Source organism: Tachysurus fulvidraco, chromosome 5 (assembly GCF_022655615.1).
Source record: "Tachysurus fulvidraco isolate hzauxx_2018 chromosome 5, HZAU_PFXX_2.0, whole genome shotgun sequence".
Taxonomy (NCBI): domain Eukaryota; kingdom Metazoa; phylum Chordata; class Actinopteri; order Siluriformes; family Bagridae; genus Tachysurus; species Tachysurus fulvidraco.
Window position 1 is genome coordinate 15,805,571 of NC_062522.1, and position 16,871 is coordinate 15,822,441.

Consider the following 16,871-nt stretch of genomic DNA (forward strand, 5'->3'; position numbering starts at 1 on the left):
TTATCTCTATATTGCACTCAGTTAATTTGGACAATTTAGCTATTTCATCTGGTTTTGACGAGATGTATAACTGTGTATCGTCAGCATAACAGTGGAAACTAATCCCATGCCTTCTAATGATGTTCCCTAAAAGAGGCATGTATATCCAGAAAAGCAAAGGTCCTAGAACTGATCCTTGAGGGACCCTGGCAGTAAACTAGATAGGTATCGATCAGACAGGTAGGATCTAAATCAACTTAAAGCCTGTCCATGAATACCTGTGTAATTTTGTAAGCAATCTTGGAGAATGTTGTAATCTATAGTAGTAGTAGTAGTAGTAGTAGTAGTAGTAGTAGTAGTAGCCTTTATTGTCACTGGACTGTACCAGTCAAATTAGCTATCAACCTGCCCATACATACAATACATACAATATGACAAGGGACAGGACAGGAAGATAGGGGATTTGAAAAAGAATACAGCATAACATGAGGGAAGGGAGGAGAGAAAAAACAACCCCCAGACTAAGCTCCTGTGGGGAGTACAGTGTGGGAACAGAAAAAAACACCTCAGCAACATAAGCATATAATCAGTATGCCATAAACACACAACTTCCAACAGGGGAGGGAAGTGGGGGGTGGAGGTAATCCAGCACAGGCAAACAGCCATTCAGTCCTGCAGCCATCTGCGGTGCTGGTCACAGACCTGCTTGTCAGACTGGCGGTGCAAAGCGGCGAATGCGTGGGATGGGGGGTGAGTGCATATCTTTATATACAGTATATGTGTGTGTATGTATGTGAGAGTGTAGGCCTGGAGAGTCGCTGCTCCCGGCATCAAATCTCTGTGCCTCAGTCCGCAAGATTGTCATAGCGATACACAGTAAGTTGCCATGGAGACAGCCTTGATCAGGTCCCACACAGAGTCAACAATCAGCAGGTGTCTGTGGAAGTGGGGGAAGGAACGTCTTGCTGCAGTGCTCTTCCAGGGGAATTGTTGTTCCAACAGCTGCCTTGGCCAAGGCCAGTGCTGGCTGAGGGGAGCCAAAAGCAGATAAGATTGGGATTGTTTGGTCTTGGGGCGAGTAGACGCATTCCAATTTACACGACTACTCTCTTAGTCCATTCTGGTCTCCAAATCGATCCATTTTCCTTTCCAAAGCAGTGAGCTTCTCCATGATGTTATCCAAAGCAGTATCCAAAGCAGTGAGCTTCACCATGATGCTATCCATATTGCAGTTAATAGTCCCAGCCTCAGTGCTGACCGCTCTGCCCACTGCATCAATCATGACGGGCAGCCTTGGGAGGGTTTGGCGAGTTGTCACCGTTTTCTGATTTCCTCGATAAACCAGGGCAATGTCTAATCCAATCAGCGGAACTCCTGTCATCATGGTTCCGAATAGGTAGATATCTTCAATGTCCTTCACAGAAAGTGTCGCCAGACACACGATCCGCCACCTCTCCCACGCGTCCATCGTACAGCCAGCTGCGATCGTTCCGGCAGGGCAGGCAGGTTCCCCCGAACCCAAGCTTCTCTTCAAGAAGATGGTGTCAATTGCATTGAGAGACCAGTTTATCAAATCCATGATATTTTTAGTTTGGAGAGCAGTGCGGAGAGAGTCTCTCAAAGTATAAGACAATAGACGAGACGAGAGGTGCAAAGCAGGGAAAGTAAGGGGGAGGAGAGGGGAATAAAATGCGACTGCATTCGTTGAGATCCAAAAGAGCTATAGTGTCGAATGAAGCACTAAGGTCAAGTAGAACTAATAGTGACATGCAGTCTTGGTCTGAAGCTAGGAACTTTTTCACAAGTGCAGTTTCTGTGCTATGATGGGGTCTAAATCCTGACTGAAACTCTTCAAAGATATTGTTCTTCTGTAAGAAGGAGCACAGTTGAATAAACACAACCTTTTCTAGTATTTTAGACATAAACGGAAGGTGTGAAATAGGTCTGTAATTTGATAGTTCATTGGGATCTAAATTAGGTTTCTTAATGAGGGGCCTATTAACTGCCAACTTGAAGGATTTAAGGACGTAACATAAAGATAGCGAGGTGTTCATAATATTAAAAAGAGGCTCACCAGCTGTATGTAACACTTCTTTCAGTATTTTAGTTGGACCTGGGTCTAGTGATCAGTAGTAATAAGTTTATTTAACTCTTCCAGTCCTGTACTTGTAAAGCACTGTAGTTGTGAGTGTAGAGCTTTAGGTGGAACTGGATAACGAGATGCTCTCATATGCTGAACATCAACTATTTTTTTCCTGATACTTTCAATTTTATCAGTAAAGAATCTCATAAAGTCCTCACTACTGAACTGTGATGGAATAGTGAGTTCGGATCTCTGTTTTTTTTGTTAATCCTGCCACTGTTCTAATTAGCCGTATGTCACGTCACTTTCAAATAAAAACCTGCGATTGTTCCAGTTATTTTCTATTAGTTTGCTCAGGTGCTCAGCTCTAGCAGCTTTAAGAGCCTGTACAGTACAATATATACTGTAGCTGGGCATACTGTCCTTATACTAAAAACCTCAAATTTAGTTTTTATCCACTTTCGCCACTCCACTTTAGTTATCAGTGACATCTATTCCATGTGATATTAAATCTAGCGCATGATTAAGATAATGAGTTGAGTTAAATTAGGTTAGTAGGTCAAGAAATGTGAGTCCTAACGCATCGTTTGTGTCTTCAACGTGAATGTTAAAGTCTCCTACAATTAACGCTTTATCAAAATTAATCAATAAGTCTGAAAGAAAATCTGCAAATTATCTAATAAAAATCAGTGTAGGGTCCTGGGGGTCTATCACAGTTGCAAGAGCAAGAGACATGAGGAATTTTTTCGTATGCATGTGCAACATTAAGAACAAGCACTTCAAATGAATTAAATCTATGACATATTCTCTGAGTAGCAGTGAGGAAATCACTAAAGATAGTGACACTTTTTACCCCTTTTCCAACAAAAAGAACTGAGTGCTGGTACTGTAGCTCAGTGGTTAAGGTGTTAGGCTACTGATTGGAAGGTGATGGGTTTGAACCCCAGTTCCACCAAGCTGCCACTGCTGGGCCCCTGAGCAAAGCCCTATTTAGTTATGTGGTGCACCTGAATGAATGTATCTAATGCAATTTAATTATTTTCATGTTATTTAGTTATGTGGTGCACTTGATATGTAGTGCACTTGAATGAATGTATCAAATGCTCATTAATTCAACACCCTTTTTACCCCTTTTCCACCAAAAAGGTGGAACCCATGACCTTCTGATCAGTAGCCCAACACCTTAACCACTGAGCTGCCACATCCCACCAACTTTTAACCAGCACCAGCGCTAGCTCTGAACCAGCACTCGGTTCTTTTTGGTGGAAAAGGAGTAAAAAAGAGAGCGTTGAATTAATGAGCATTTGATACATTCATTCAAGTGCACTACATATCAAGTGCCCTTAAAATGTAGTGCACTTGAACTAATGTATCAAATGCTCATTAATTCAACGCCCTTTTTATGAGCTATTTAATTATGTGGTGCACTTGATTTGAAGTGCACTTGATTTGAGGTGCACTTGAAATGAAGTGCATTTGATATGAAGTGCACTGGATTTGAAGTGCACTTGATATGTAGTGCACTTGAATGAATGTATCAAATGCTCATTAATTCAACACCCTTTTTACCCCTTTTCCAACAAAAAGAACTAAGTGCTGGTAGCTCAGTGGTTAAGGTGTTGGGCTACTGATCGGTCATGGGTTTGAACCCCAGGTCCACCGAGCTGCCACTGCTGGGCCCCTGAGCAAGGCCCTATTTAGTTATGTGGTGCACTTGAATGAATGTATCTAATGCAATTTAATTCTTTTTATGGTATTTAGTTATGTGGTGCACTTGATATGTAGTGCACTTGAATGAATGTATTAAATGTTTATTAATTCAACGCCCTTTTTACCCCTTTTAAACCAAAAAGGTGGAACCCATGACCTTCCGATCAGTAGCCCAACACCTTAACCACTGAGCTAAATTAAAATGTAGTGCACTTGAACTAATGTATCAAATGCTCATTAGTTCAATGCCCTTTTTATGAGATATTTAATTATGTGGTGCACTTGAATTGAAGTGCACTTGATATGAAGTGCACTTGATATGTAGTGCACTTGAATGAATGTATCAAATGCTCATTAATTCAACGCCCTTTTTACCCCTTTTCCACCAAAAAGAACCGAGTACTGGTAGCTCAGTGTTTAAGGTGTTGGGCTACTGATCAGAAGGTCATGGGTTTGAACCCCAGGTTCATCAAGCTGCCCCTGCTCCTCATGCTTATAGATATATCCTGATGGGGTAGAATGATTTATCCATCTGATAGCTGCATGAATGTAGACGTGTAAAGGTGTTCCCATGAAGTGTACAGTATATGAGTGCTCACTAGCTGATTTCCCTTTTTCTTGCTGACTGCAATGTTTCACCACAACCTCAAATTTATAGGCAAATTTTTAATTTTGTTTGCGCAAGGCAAAGAGGCAGCAACATTACACCAAAGATCTAAACTGGAACCTGTTTTTTTAATGTACAAGCTCCCATGCAATATCACAGTGCATGCATTTAGGATATTGAGGCCTGGACAATTAACATTTTTTTTCAATTAAATGAAAACAAATCAGAACTAATTAAAAGATATTCAGTTAAATAATTTAGGATGAAGATGTTTTATTCTAAACTCCCCTCAGATTTGATTAGCAAATAAACAGTGTGTTGAACTAATCAACTAATGATTTCTAAAAGTAAGAAATTTCCATCTTTTCAGTACATGGAAAAAGTTATTCGTGACTCACATCATTTGGACTATTTTAATTCACTGACATCAACAAGGCTTCTGTAAATGTGCCTCACAGTAGCAGCCCCAGTCATACTGGACATACTTTACCTGCTTTTTTTCAGATTTTTATATCCTATTAACTAACATAAAATATGTTAAATGAATTAACTTATAACTTTCATTTCCTTTCCTTTCATTTCCTTTACTTCTTGTCTCCCAGAAACAAAACTGAAAAATCACATCAGAAATAGCCCTATAAGTAGAAACTTTTTTAAAGGAACTGTAGTTCATATAAAAATTTGACATTAGTATAGGATATTGGAAAGATATTAACACTCATAAAGATACTGACATTGAGCTGGACTGCAAACACCTTACACTTGTTTTGTCAAACAGACATGTACAATATCATGAATTCAGTGTATGGGGGGAAAAAAGAATGTTCTGAAAGCTACGGGAGAAACCGTAGTACCCAGAGGAAACCCCCGAGGCACGGGGAGAACATGCAAACTCCACACACACAAGGTGGAGGCAGGAATTGAACCCCCAACCCTGGAGGTGTGAGGCAAACGCGCTAACCACTAAGCCACCGTGCCCCCCTAAATTGTAAATTTCCTTGGATAATTTAGCAAATTCATATGCCTCTCAGAGGAAAACCTGTTCAACCAGTTGCACTCACATACTCCAGCAACCTGGTGCCTGATATATAAGAGTGATGTGCAGCTCATTCTTTATTCCAAGGAAGATAATTCACCCAAGTTTAGTATTTAGTATCCAAGGACTTCTTACACTTCTGTCTCCCTCCATCAGGTAGTCTCAAGTGCTTTTTTAAAATCATTTTCTCTCTTTACTAATATGTTTGAAAATTACTCAATAATTATTTTAGCAGAACAATTGTTAACGATAATGATAAAGGAATCATTAGATTTGTTGATTTGTAGAGTTTGTTGATCATCATCATCTTCTTCTTCTTCTTCTTCTTCTTCTTCTTCTTCTTCTTCTTCTTCTTCTTCTTCTTCTTCTTCTTCTTCTATAGCATATATAGCAGTTTTTGCTAACTATCTAAATTACATTCCTGCCTAACCTAATTTTCCAACCACTGAAAGTCTTAGATTGCGCGTACTAGTACCTGTTTAAGAACACTTGTACTTATGTTTGTCAGATTATACAGTATATGTATTTTGTCAAGAAAATGGCAATATGATGTCATGTCTTTTTCATTTGTTTCTTTTATGAAGTTAATAAAATAGATTATTGCATTTAAGTAATTTTACTTTTTAAATCCCTGAAGTGGCACAATTACTAGCTAGAAGTGTGCAATGTAATTTTTGGTATTTCTTAGAAAATGTAGAGACAATATTCAGGCAGTATTTTTAAGAAGCATTGATGTAAGTTGACATATATGTAGATGAAATTCTTAACCATATTTCAAACAGAAACCTTTTCAGTCTTGGGTGTGAACAGTAGAGGTGCATTTACTGTACTGGATTTAAGCAGAATTTGTCTAATAAATAAATGTAAATGCCAAGGACTTGTGTAGGAAAGTGTGTAATAATAAACGCAATATTTTTGTGTTTGCCCCCATTTTGCATGAGTTTAACTCAAAAATCTAAGACTTTTTCTACGTACACAAAAGGTCCATTTATCTCAAATATTGTTCACAAATCAGTTTAAATCTGTAAGAATGAGCACTTTTCCTGTGCCAAAATAATCCATCTACCTCACTGGTGTGGCATATCAAGATGCTGATTAGACAACATGGCACCGTGCATTATCATGCTGCAACATGAGGTGATGGTTGTGGATGAATGGCACAACAATGGGCCTTAGGATCTCGTCACTCTATCTCTGTGCATTCAAAATGCCATCAATAGAATGCACCTGTTGTTGTTGTCCATAACATATGCCTGCCCACACTATAACCCCACCACCACCACGGGCCACTCAATCCACAATGTTGACACCAGACGCTGTCTGCCATCTGCCCTGTACAGTGAAAGCCAGGATTCATCCATGAAGAGAACACCTCTCCAAAGTGCCAGACGCCATGGAATGTGAGCATTTGCCCTCTCAAGTCAGTTACAACAATGAACTGCAGTCAGTTCGAGACCCCAATGAGGACGATGAGCATGCAGCTGAGCTTCCCTGAGATGGATTCTGACAGTTTGTGCAGAAATATTTAGGTTATGCAAACCGATTATTTCAGCAGCTGTCCAGGTGGCTGGTCTCAGACAATCTTGGAGGTGCTGGATGTGGAGGTCCTGGGCTGGTGTGCTTACACGTGGTCTGCGGTTGTGAGGCTGGTTGGATGTACTGTCAAATTCTCTGAAATTTATAGCATGGTATGGCTTAAGGTAGAGAAATGAACATTCAATTCATGGGAAGCTCTGGTAGACATTCTTGCAGTCAACATGCCAATTGCATGCTCCCTCAAAATGTGCGACATCTGTGGCATTGTGCTTTGTGATAAAAACTGCACATTTTAGAGTGGCCTTTTATTGTGGCCAGCCTGTGCAATAAATAAGGCAAGCCTGTGCAATAATCATGCTGTCTAATCAGTCTAATCTAACCTGTAAGGTGGATGGATTATGGCAAAGGAGAAGTGCTCACTAACACAGATTTAGACAGATTTATGAACAATATTTGAGAGAAATAGGCCTTTTGTGTACATAGAAAAAGTCTTAGATCTTTAAGTTAAGCTCATGAAAAATGGGGGCAAAAAAAGTGTTGCGCTTATAATTTTGTTTAGTGTAAATGCTTAAAAACATGTTTTTTTCCTCCTTCTAGTGATATGGCGATACATAATGATCAAGAGATGGACTTGTCCTATCCAGAGTCAAACTCAAACTCAGGAAGAATTAACACGGCCAATATGGCCTTTAATAATACAGCCAAAATGAAAAAAAGAGGCCAGTGGTCATGTAAAGTTGAGTTTCTACTGACTGTTGCTGGACAAATCATTGGACTAGCAAATGTGTGGAGGTTTCCTTACTTGTGCTACAAGAATGGAGGTGGTAGGTTTGCAGAATGGTATTTCTTTTTAAAGATCCTTATCAAATGATTAAGAAATCAACGAGTCATGTTTGTTTTGTCTAATAATAATATTGCTTACTGTATTCTTCAGTATAGATATTTTTTAACTATTTTCAGGGGCAGGCTTGGAAAAAAAGGAAATTGCTTTTAAAGGGCTTAAAATAACATATCTTAAATACATATACATGCCATGATTTGTGATACAACGTAGGACAACACTCCTGCTTAGTTTCTACATTGCGTCCTGCATCTTTTGTTTTGTTGTTGCCTGGATTGCTGAACTTCGCTATAACTTAAATGCAAATGTGCATTTACATCATCCAGAATCCAGAGTTTCTCAACTGCTTCACCTGCCTGTGATAATGATGCCTCCCGGCCAGATGCACTAAAGGACTTCTACGCTCGGTTTGAGGTCTAGAACAATGAAGCGGCAAGGAAGACCTTCCCTCCCCCCAATGATCAGGTACTCTGTCTACAGTATCTACGGCCAATGTGAGGAGATCTCTATGCAGAGTTAACCCACAGAAGTCTGCAGGACCAGACAACATTCCTGGCAGGGTGCTCAGGGAATGTGCAGGACAGCTTTTGGATGTCTTCACTGATATCTTCAACATTTCACTGCGCAACGTTGTTGTTCCTACGTGCCTCAAGACAACCACTATAATCTCACTCAAACCCATTGTAATGAAATGCTTTGAGAAGCTCATCATGAGGCACATCAAGGCTCAGCTACCACCACCACTTGACCCTCTTATTCACCTGGACAATAAAGACACTTACAGTACATACCTGTACAAATGCTGTTCATACACTTTAGTTCAGCATTCAACACAATCATCCCTCAGCACCTGATTGAGAAGCTGAACCTGCTGGGATTGAACACCTCCCTCTGCAACTGGATCCTGGACTTCCTGACTGGAAGACCTCAGTCAGTCCGGATCGAGAACAGCATCTCCCGCACCACCACAGTGAGCACTGTAGACCCTCAGGACTGCATGCTCAGCCCATGTGCAACAGCTAACTGCCTGGTTTAGAGCCAATAACCTGTCTCTGAATGTTGATAAAATTAAAGAGATGGTTGTTGTCTTCAGGAGAGCACAGAACATCCACTTGCCAACATCGATGAATCCTCTGTAGAGATCATCATGAGCACCAAATTTCTTGGTGTTCATCCTTTACCTGGTCAACCAACACCGGCTCCATCACCAAGAAAGCCCAGCAGTGTCTCTACGTTTTACAGAGGTACCTGTAAATGGAGGGACCATTGAGAGGATTTGAGCAGCTGTATCACTGTCTGGTTTGGGAATTGCACCATCCCGGATGGCAAGACTCTGCAGCGGATAGTGAGGACAGCTGAGAAGATCGTTGGAGTCTCTCTTCCCTCTATCATGGACATTTACTGTACACCACACGCTGCATCCGCAAAGCCAACATACAGTATTTACACTGGTCTGCACTGTTTTTGTGTATTGTCTTTTGTGTAATGTCTTGTATTTTTTGTTTGAACTGTCTTTTGTCCTGCACTGTCGTTTTGTCTTGTCTTGCACTATTTGCATCAGGTTGCACAAATGCACTTTATGTGGCTAGCTCTGTCTTTGTGTCGATAGCTCTTTCTTTGTTTTATGTAGCACCAAGGTCATGGAGAAACATTGTCTCATTTCACTGTGTACTGCAACAGCTATATATGGTTCATATGACAACAAAATCTTCTTGACTTGACTTCTCATGTATTTATTGGCTGCTTATATACAATTTTTAATAGCAAATCACATTCTTATGAGTGGGGTGTGATGCACCATGTGGACTGCAGGCAATCACTATGCTGCTGTAAGTATAAATCATTTTAGCCCAAATGTCAGAGACTGTGTCTGTCTTCCTCAGGAGTGTTTTTAATACCATATTTGATCTTCCTGTTTGCCTGTGGCATTCCACTCTTTCTCTTGGAGATATCATTGGGTCAATATACCAGTCAGGGTGTCATCACCTGCTGGAGGAAAATTTGCCCCTTGTTTCAAGGTGAGTCTTTATACTTTTAACCTAAAAGAAATGTGACGTAACATGTGAAGTACCTACAGATAACTTGGTACTACAGTATAGGCATGAGGACGGTTAATTTAGTTTTCTTGTATCTTGGCAAAGCCCCTGTGCTAAAAGCAACTCATCCATTTCTGGAACATCTCCATTGCTGGTAAACCAAGTGACTGAGGGTGAAGGTAATTTGTAATTTGAATAGAATTTCAAAGTCTTTTGCTGCATGTTACTATAAATGACAAATTTGACAATCAGCACAATAATTTAATAATTCACTAACAATTCAACAAAAAATATACCGAATATATACTGAATATCAACCTCATTAGGACACTATGGGGTGTTTATTTAAATCATTTCACTATTCTCTTATTGTGTATTTTATCCTCTGGATTCTCTGTATTTGGATCCCTCTGATTCTTCTTCTCAATAACTTTAATCAAGAAATGTGTTTTGATGGCCTAGACTCCCTTAGGAGAAGCCACATTGCACCCACTAATGTATTCATTCAATCATTACCCACCACTTGTGAAGATGGTGAATATAGAGATGTCAATTTAATTATTAAAAGTAAATGAATTAAATTAATAGTACATCATAAACTAAACACCAGTTCAAAGCTCAAAAACATTAAGCATTTACTGCTCAAATCAGGGTTATTAGAACCCACCTTCTCAGGCAGGCCCAAGGGTAATGTCCTCAGATGAATAATGTGATTGGCCCAAACACAACACATCTAAGCTGAAAATACAATGTGTTGGCTGAAAAAAATTCAAGGCAAATGATGCCAGTTAAGAAGCTGTTATGAAGCTGTTAATGCAATATTCATAGTATATGCAAAGATGACATGGGGGACAGACTGTCTTGCTTAAAGAAAAACAAAATCCTGGTCAGTTTACAGTACTCATGTAAAAGTTCAAAGAATGAGTCTATTTGATGATTGTACACTGACTTTTATAAGTTTATAATTTTGACTTCTGATCTCCAGGAATAGGCTTCGGAAATGTACTGCTCCTTTTGTATTGCATTATCTACTACATTATCGTCATGGCCTGGACATTCTTCTATCTTTTTACCTCTTTTAGTACTGAGTTACCATGGGCTAACTGCAGCAATGCCTGGAATACTGGTACTTATATTATAAATAAAAACCACACAAAATGTATTATATGCTTGTTTATATGTAAACAAATATTGAATATTCAGCTCTGTCTTTTCTTCTTAACAGAAACCTGTTTTGAATTTGATAAAAAGGACAATTTTAGCTACTCTAGTATACCAGAGAATGCAACTTCACCTGCTAGAGAGTTCTGGGAGTGAGTCGGTTTATAGTGTATTCACAATAAATCCATTATATTATTAAATGTATAAGAAGATAATTGCACAATACGGCTTATGTTTATGTTTTCCAGGAGGAGAGTGCTAAATCTAACTAGCAGTGTACATGAGCTGGGCAGTGTTAGGTGGGAGCTGGCTGCGTGTCTCCTCTTGTCTTGGATCATCTGCTACTTTTCAGTGTGGAAGGGAGTGAAGTCTACAGGGAAGGTGAGAGCTTCAAGACAGTTATTCATAAGGTACTGATGAGGCACTTGGATGTCCTGTTTAACTGTAGACTGAGTGTCTGGAAGTATAATATTTTAGCATTTTCTATTCATCTGTCCCTACATCTGTTTGCCAATATTTAGAAAAAACTCCTAAAGAACTAGAACTTTCTTGTCTTGAATGAGAAAAAACTCCTTTTCTCAGGTGGTCTATTTCACTGCAACTTTTCCTTATGTGATGTTGGCGGTGCTGTTAGTGCGTGGACTCACGTTGCCTGGGGCCATTGATGGCATAAGATTTTACCTCTACCCAGATCCTGCAAAACTCAAAAACCCACAGGTAGAAAAATATGAAGAAATCTGACCAAGTTTAATACATAATGAATAGTGCATTGGTATATTGTTTTTTGTTTAGATGATGTAACAGTTTGAGTTTATACTTTCAAAATGTGGTTCATCACTCACTTGTCTGAGCTTAATCAATGATCAAAAAATTATAGAATCAAGTTTTGTTGTCTTTTCTGTGTAATTCTGCAAATGATTATTGAGTAATCTTGCTTTCATGACATGTAGGTGTGGATAGATGCTGGAACGCAGATTTTTATGTCTTCTAGTCTTTGCATGGGCTCCCTCACTGCTCTAGGAAGCTACAACAAGTATAACAACAACTGCTACAAGTGAGGGAAACAAACCTACTAATAACTTACATTCTTAATGCTTATTAAATGTAAATTAGAACTATAAAGCCCAACAATACAACAGGAAAAATTGTAGTTCCTTAGCTGCATTTCTTGGGGTGTATAATTTACTGAATTTATGAACATTTAAATAGTTGTAATTTCAGTATGTGCTAAGCATCATTTTAGAATCTCCACTCACATTAGTATACACACACACACACACACACACACACACACACACACACACACACACACACACACACACACACACACACACACACACACACACACAAATACATTTTTAACTAGAGCACAGAGTATGTAAAAAATGCCAAATGTCAAATGATTGTCCATTGTGGTAGGCCGATTCATGGCTACCTTTACACATAACCCAATAACTAGGCTGGTCATTTAAAGCTTGCTGTATTTTTGCTTTGCAGGGATTGTATTTATCTGTGCCTTTTGAATAGTGTGACCAGTTTTGTGGCTGGCTTTGCCATCTTCTCTGTGCTAGGCTTCATGTCCTATGAGCAGAAGGCAGACATTTCAACAGTGGCAGAGTCAGGTGACTGAATATCTAACCGATCTTCTAAGTTACAACAAGTACACATATCCAGGAAGTCTGATGTGTGGAACCCGAAAAAATGTTGTTTGCTTTCCCAGGTCCAGGGTTGGCCTTCATTGCATACCCTAAGGCAGTATCGCTGATGCCTGCTCCACAACTGTGGGCCATTTGTTTCTTTATTATGATTATTTTGCTAGGACTGGACACCATTGTGAGTGCAAAATCAATTTAAAGCAGCCCTGCATACATTTTCTCATGGTTTTACTTCAGTAACTCTGAGTGTAAATAAGTACATAAGCACTTTTGTTCTGTCAACACTCCTCTTTACAGTTTGTGTGTTTGGAGGCACTGATGACTGCTGTAACTGACATGTACCCCTCATTCTTCCTCTTTGGTCATCGCCGCAAAGGTTTCCTGCTCATCATTTGTGTGGGGTGTTTTCTGTGTGGCCTTGTTATGGTAACAGAGGTGATTATTACTGCCCTTAGCTGAGAAGTCATCGTGATTAAACAAAAATGTACAGTAACCTTCTTATAAAACCATAGTATTGTATTTTAACAGCCAATATAAAAGCACATTGCAGTGATGTTAGATGAACATACAGTATAAGTGACTAGTCATTTTTTTTTTGGCAAATAACATTTTAAGACATTTCTCATCAATTGTGAAAAGTTTGTGTAAAACTTTCTTTTCTGTAATCTCCTTTTTTTTTTATTTTGACTCATTCTCCAGGGTGGCTTGTATATTTTCCAGCTATTTGATTACTATTGCTATAGTGGGATAACACTTCTTTTATTCGCCATTCTGCAGACAGTGTGTATAGGATGGGTTTATGGTGAGTTTACCACATAAAGTATTTATAATTTGAAATGATTCTTGACTGCAGAATCAGTTTGCAGGAAGATGAATGTATAGTGACTAAAATATTTTCAGTAGGTTAATGATGATAAAACTGTATAATTCATTTTTCTTAGGGGCTAATCGCCTGTATGATAACATTGAGGACATGATTGGTTATCGACCATTGTTCTTAATAAAATACAGTTGGAAGTACATCACTCCTCTTGTCTGCACTGTAAGTACCTAAAAATGAGTTTTGACAAAAGTAAGATATAGGATTGTGGCAATATGTATTCTTTGCATTTATGAGACAACCTGAGCAAGCAGGTTTTAGGTTTGAAAAAGTAAACAGTTTCTGATTTTTTAAAATAAAATCTTTCCTGTTAATAACCTGATGTGTGTATTACAGAAAAGTCACATTTTTTCACATATTTTTCATATTTTTTTCCACAAACAATTAAAAATGGGATTAGTGCGATACAAAGAGTACATAACATGAATGCTCTGCAATGTGTCTATTTCCGTAGACCAAATACAGTATTTCGAGGTGCATACAGTAGATGTGTCATACTATTTTTGTATTTTTTTCACTAAACCTAATCACTTCTTTTCTCAGGCCATGCAACAATAGTATTAGCATACAATAATAACAGACAACATGGTCCCAGAATTTAACCTGATTTCTCTGCAAAATGTGATACATGCAAATGTCTGTTTTTGATTTTCATTAAAACTGTAACAGTACATATAATTCCTGAGCAGACTCTAGCTAAGCTGTGTACTTCACAAATGTGACATAGTAGTGTGGGGAAAAAATACACAAGAGTTTATAAACAGTAATGGCAGTCAGCATGGCGAACAAATCCAAAAGCACAAATCCAAATAGGTAAATCAGCAAACCAAAGGCAAGAGGTTAATGCACAATAATAGCAATGCAAAGAAGACAAAAGGCTCATAATCACACGTAAACTGGCAATACTTTGCGATGAAAGTCAGCATTCTAGTATGTTGGTGACGGCCTCCATCTGGCGGCTGATTAGGAATTGTGTCTAGAGCTGTTACAAGAATAACCTTACAATACAATAATAACTTTATTTGTTTGTTTGTTTGTTTGTTTGTTTGTTTGTTTATTTGACAATAATTATGATCATAATCTGATTTCATATTATGATTTAATAGCATAATATTGTTTTATTTCAGAGGATTTTAAATTTGTATGCACTCATTTTGACCTTATTGATGTTATTGGTGGGGATTTTAAAATTTGGATAAAATAGAGATGTGTGTTCTTTCTTTTTTTGTTACCTAAAAAAGTCTACTGTATTTATAGTCAGTGAGGGGATGTGGTCACTTAGTGGTTAAGGTGTTGGATCACTGCTTGAATGGTCATGAGTTTGAAGCCCATCTCCACCAAACATCTATTGCTGGACCCTTCAGCAAGGCCCTTAACCCACAATTGCTTGCTTATATAAAAATGATGTAAATGTTGGGTGAAATCACTTATCTGTGTTGATGTGGGGTGACATACAGTAAGCAATGTGTTCCCAAAACTTTCATTCTTTAATTTCATCTAGAAAAAAAAATAGCCTTATGGTTGTAGCATAAAAAGATTTTCTTGTAATGCAGCAGCAGCTTGTAATGAATGTGTAGTTTTAGACTACTGGGGTCAAAAATAGACTGGGGTTCACAAGCTCTTCTGCCTGGAGGCATATTTATTTCTGGAACCAAAAATAGCAAGTGAGTGCAAACACATAAATGTTGGCTTACACCCAAACTAAATAACAGCACAGCAGACAAAAAATATGTACTATGTATGTGTTGATTTTTTGATTTACAAAGGCATCTTTTTAGGGTACATTTGTCTTCTCTCTGGTGAAATTCACTCCTCTGAAGTTTAACAATATAATTGAATACCCCTGGTGGGGCTATGCTATTGGCTGGTACTTCACGCTCTCTTCAACTCTACTAATTCCTCTGTGGATGATCTATGCTCTCCTCAGGTCCAGTGGCTCATTTAAGCAGGTGTGTTTTCTGTTTCAGACTAAATGTAAGAACACTGAATGATAAATGCTTTTATACCTTTCAATACTTTTTTTTTTAATTATTATTCCTTACACTTACTTATTGTCACTTCTATCCTTTGACCATCTATAGAGATTACATATTCTCTGCACCCCAGAAAACCACCCCTGAACTCAAGCAGAAATAAAAATTGTACATCACCTCCAGAACATGATATTTATATGCTGTAATACTGTAACCCAGAATATTAGAGTGTTCAGTTACTAGTTTACTACAAGACCAGGTGCACCCCCTGGCTGTCATCTGAAGAACTCTAGCAATTAAAATTTCAGCTTTCTTTTATATTTAAATATAGACTTTAGAACATGCCCCCACCCTCCTTTGTTTGACCCCCCCCCCCCCCAATATGTTAATAGATCTGAATGTCTACTTATGCTTTTTGTGAACTTTATGATGTTGTCTGTTCATGCTGAATTGTTCAGTTGTATGGATTTTTAATTTGTGCTGGTACAGTGTGTTATTTTGGAACCTGAGTCTTTACTGATTCACAAATAAAATGTTTCTTTACTTTTGTTATATCACTTTGATGTGGAAAGCTAGATACGATATAGACATATGCATAGCAGAGACATAGATGTTCTATTAAATGTACATTTCCTGATGTGTCAGGTCTGTAACAGGTAACCTTTCAGATTTAGTATATCAATTTTGAGTAAGATTTTATGGCTTGTTTTAATAGGAAAAAGATGGTAGAAAGAACAATTAATTACTTAATATCTATCCTATTTAAAAGGCAGTTTACCCATGCATTTTATAACGTTATCTATGGTTAAAAAAGTAGGGGGATTAAAAAATCACACCAGTAACTTTATATTAAAATATTATTTTAGTCATATTAAAGTCATTATTGGTTAAAAAAATATTGGAAATTAACTTTTGAGCAGGGGGGCACGGTGGCTTAGTGGGTAGCACGTTCGCCTCACACCTCCAGGCTCGGGGTTCGATTCCCGCCTCCGCCTTGTGTGTGCGGAGTTTGCATGTTCTCCCCGTGCCTCGGGGGTTTCCTCCGGGTACTCCGGTTTCCTCCCCTGGTCCAAAGACATGCATGGTAGGTTGATTGGCATCTCTGGAAAAATTGTCCGTATTGCGTGAGTGAATGAGAGAGTGTGTGTGCCCTGCGATGGGTTGGCACTCCGTCCAGGGTGTATCCTGCCTTGATGCCCGATGACGCCTGAGATAGGCACAGGCTCCCCGTGACCCGAGGTAGTTCGGATAAAGCGTTAGAAAATGAATGAACTTTTGAGCAAAGCTACACTGTAAACTGCAGAAACTGCAATTTAACTTTCAACATAATCTAAAACATGCATAACTGTTGATATGATGATGATGATGATGATA

General features: G+C 38.6%; 1 protein-coding gene across 1 annotated transcript; it reads left to right on the plus strand.

The window, feature by feature from the left end:
* Positions 1-10,477: 10,477 nt before the first annotated feature.
* LOC113643118 (sodium- and chloride-dependent GABA transporter 2-like) lies at positions 10,478-15,832 on the plus strand. Its single transcript, XM_047814303.1, has 12 exons — positions 10,478-10,954; positions 11,054-11,141; positions 11,238-11,370; positions 11,572-11,706; positions 11,940-12,043; positions 12,487-12,611; positions 12,710-12,822; positions 12,942-13,079; positions 13,344-13,446; positions 13,586-13,686; positions 15,303-15,473; positions 15,606-15,832. Exons 1-12 carry the CDS (start codon positions 10,873-10,875, stop codon positions 15,642-15,644), a joined length of 1,332 nt encoding a protein of 443 aa, XP_047670259.1. The 5' UTR covers positions 10,478-10,872; the 3' UTR covers positions 15,645-15,832.
* The last annotated feature ends 1,039 nt before the right edge of the window (positions 15,833-16,871 follow it).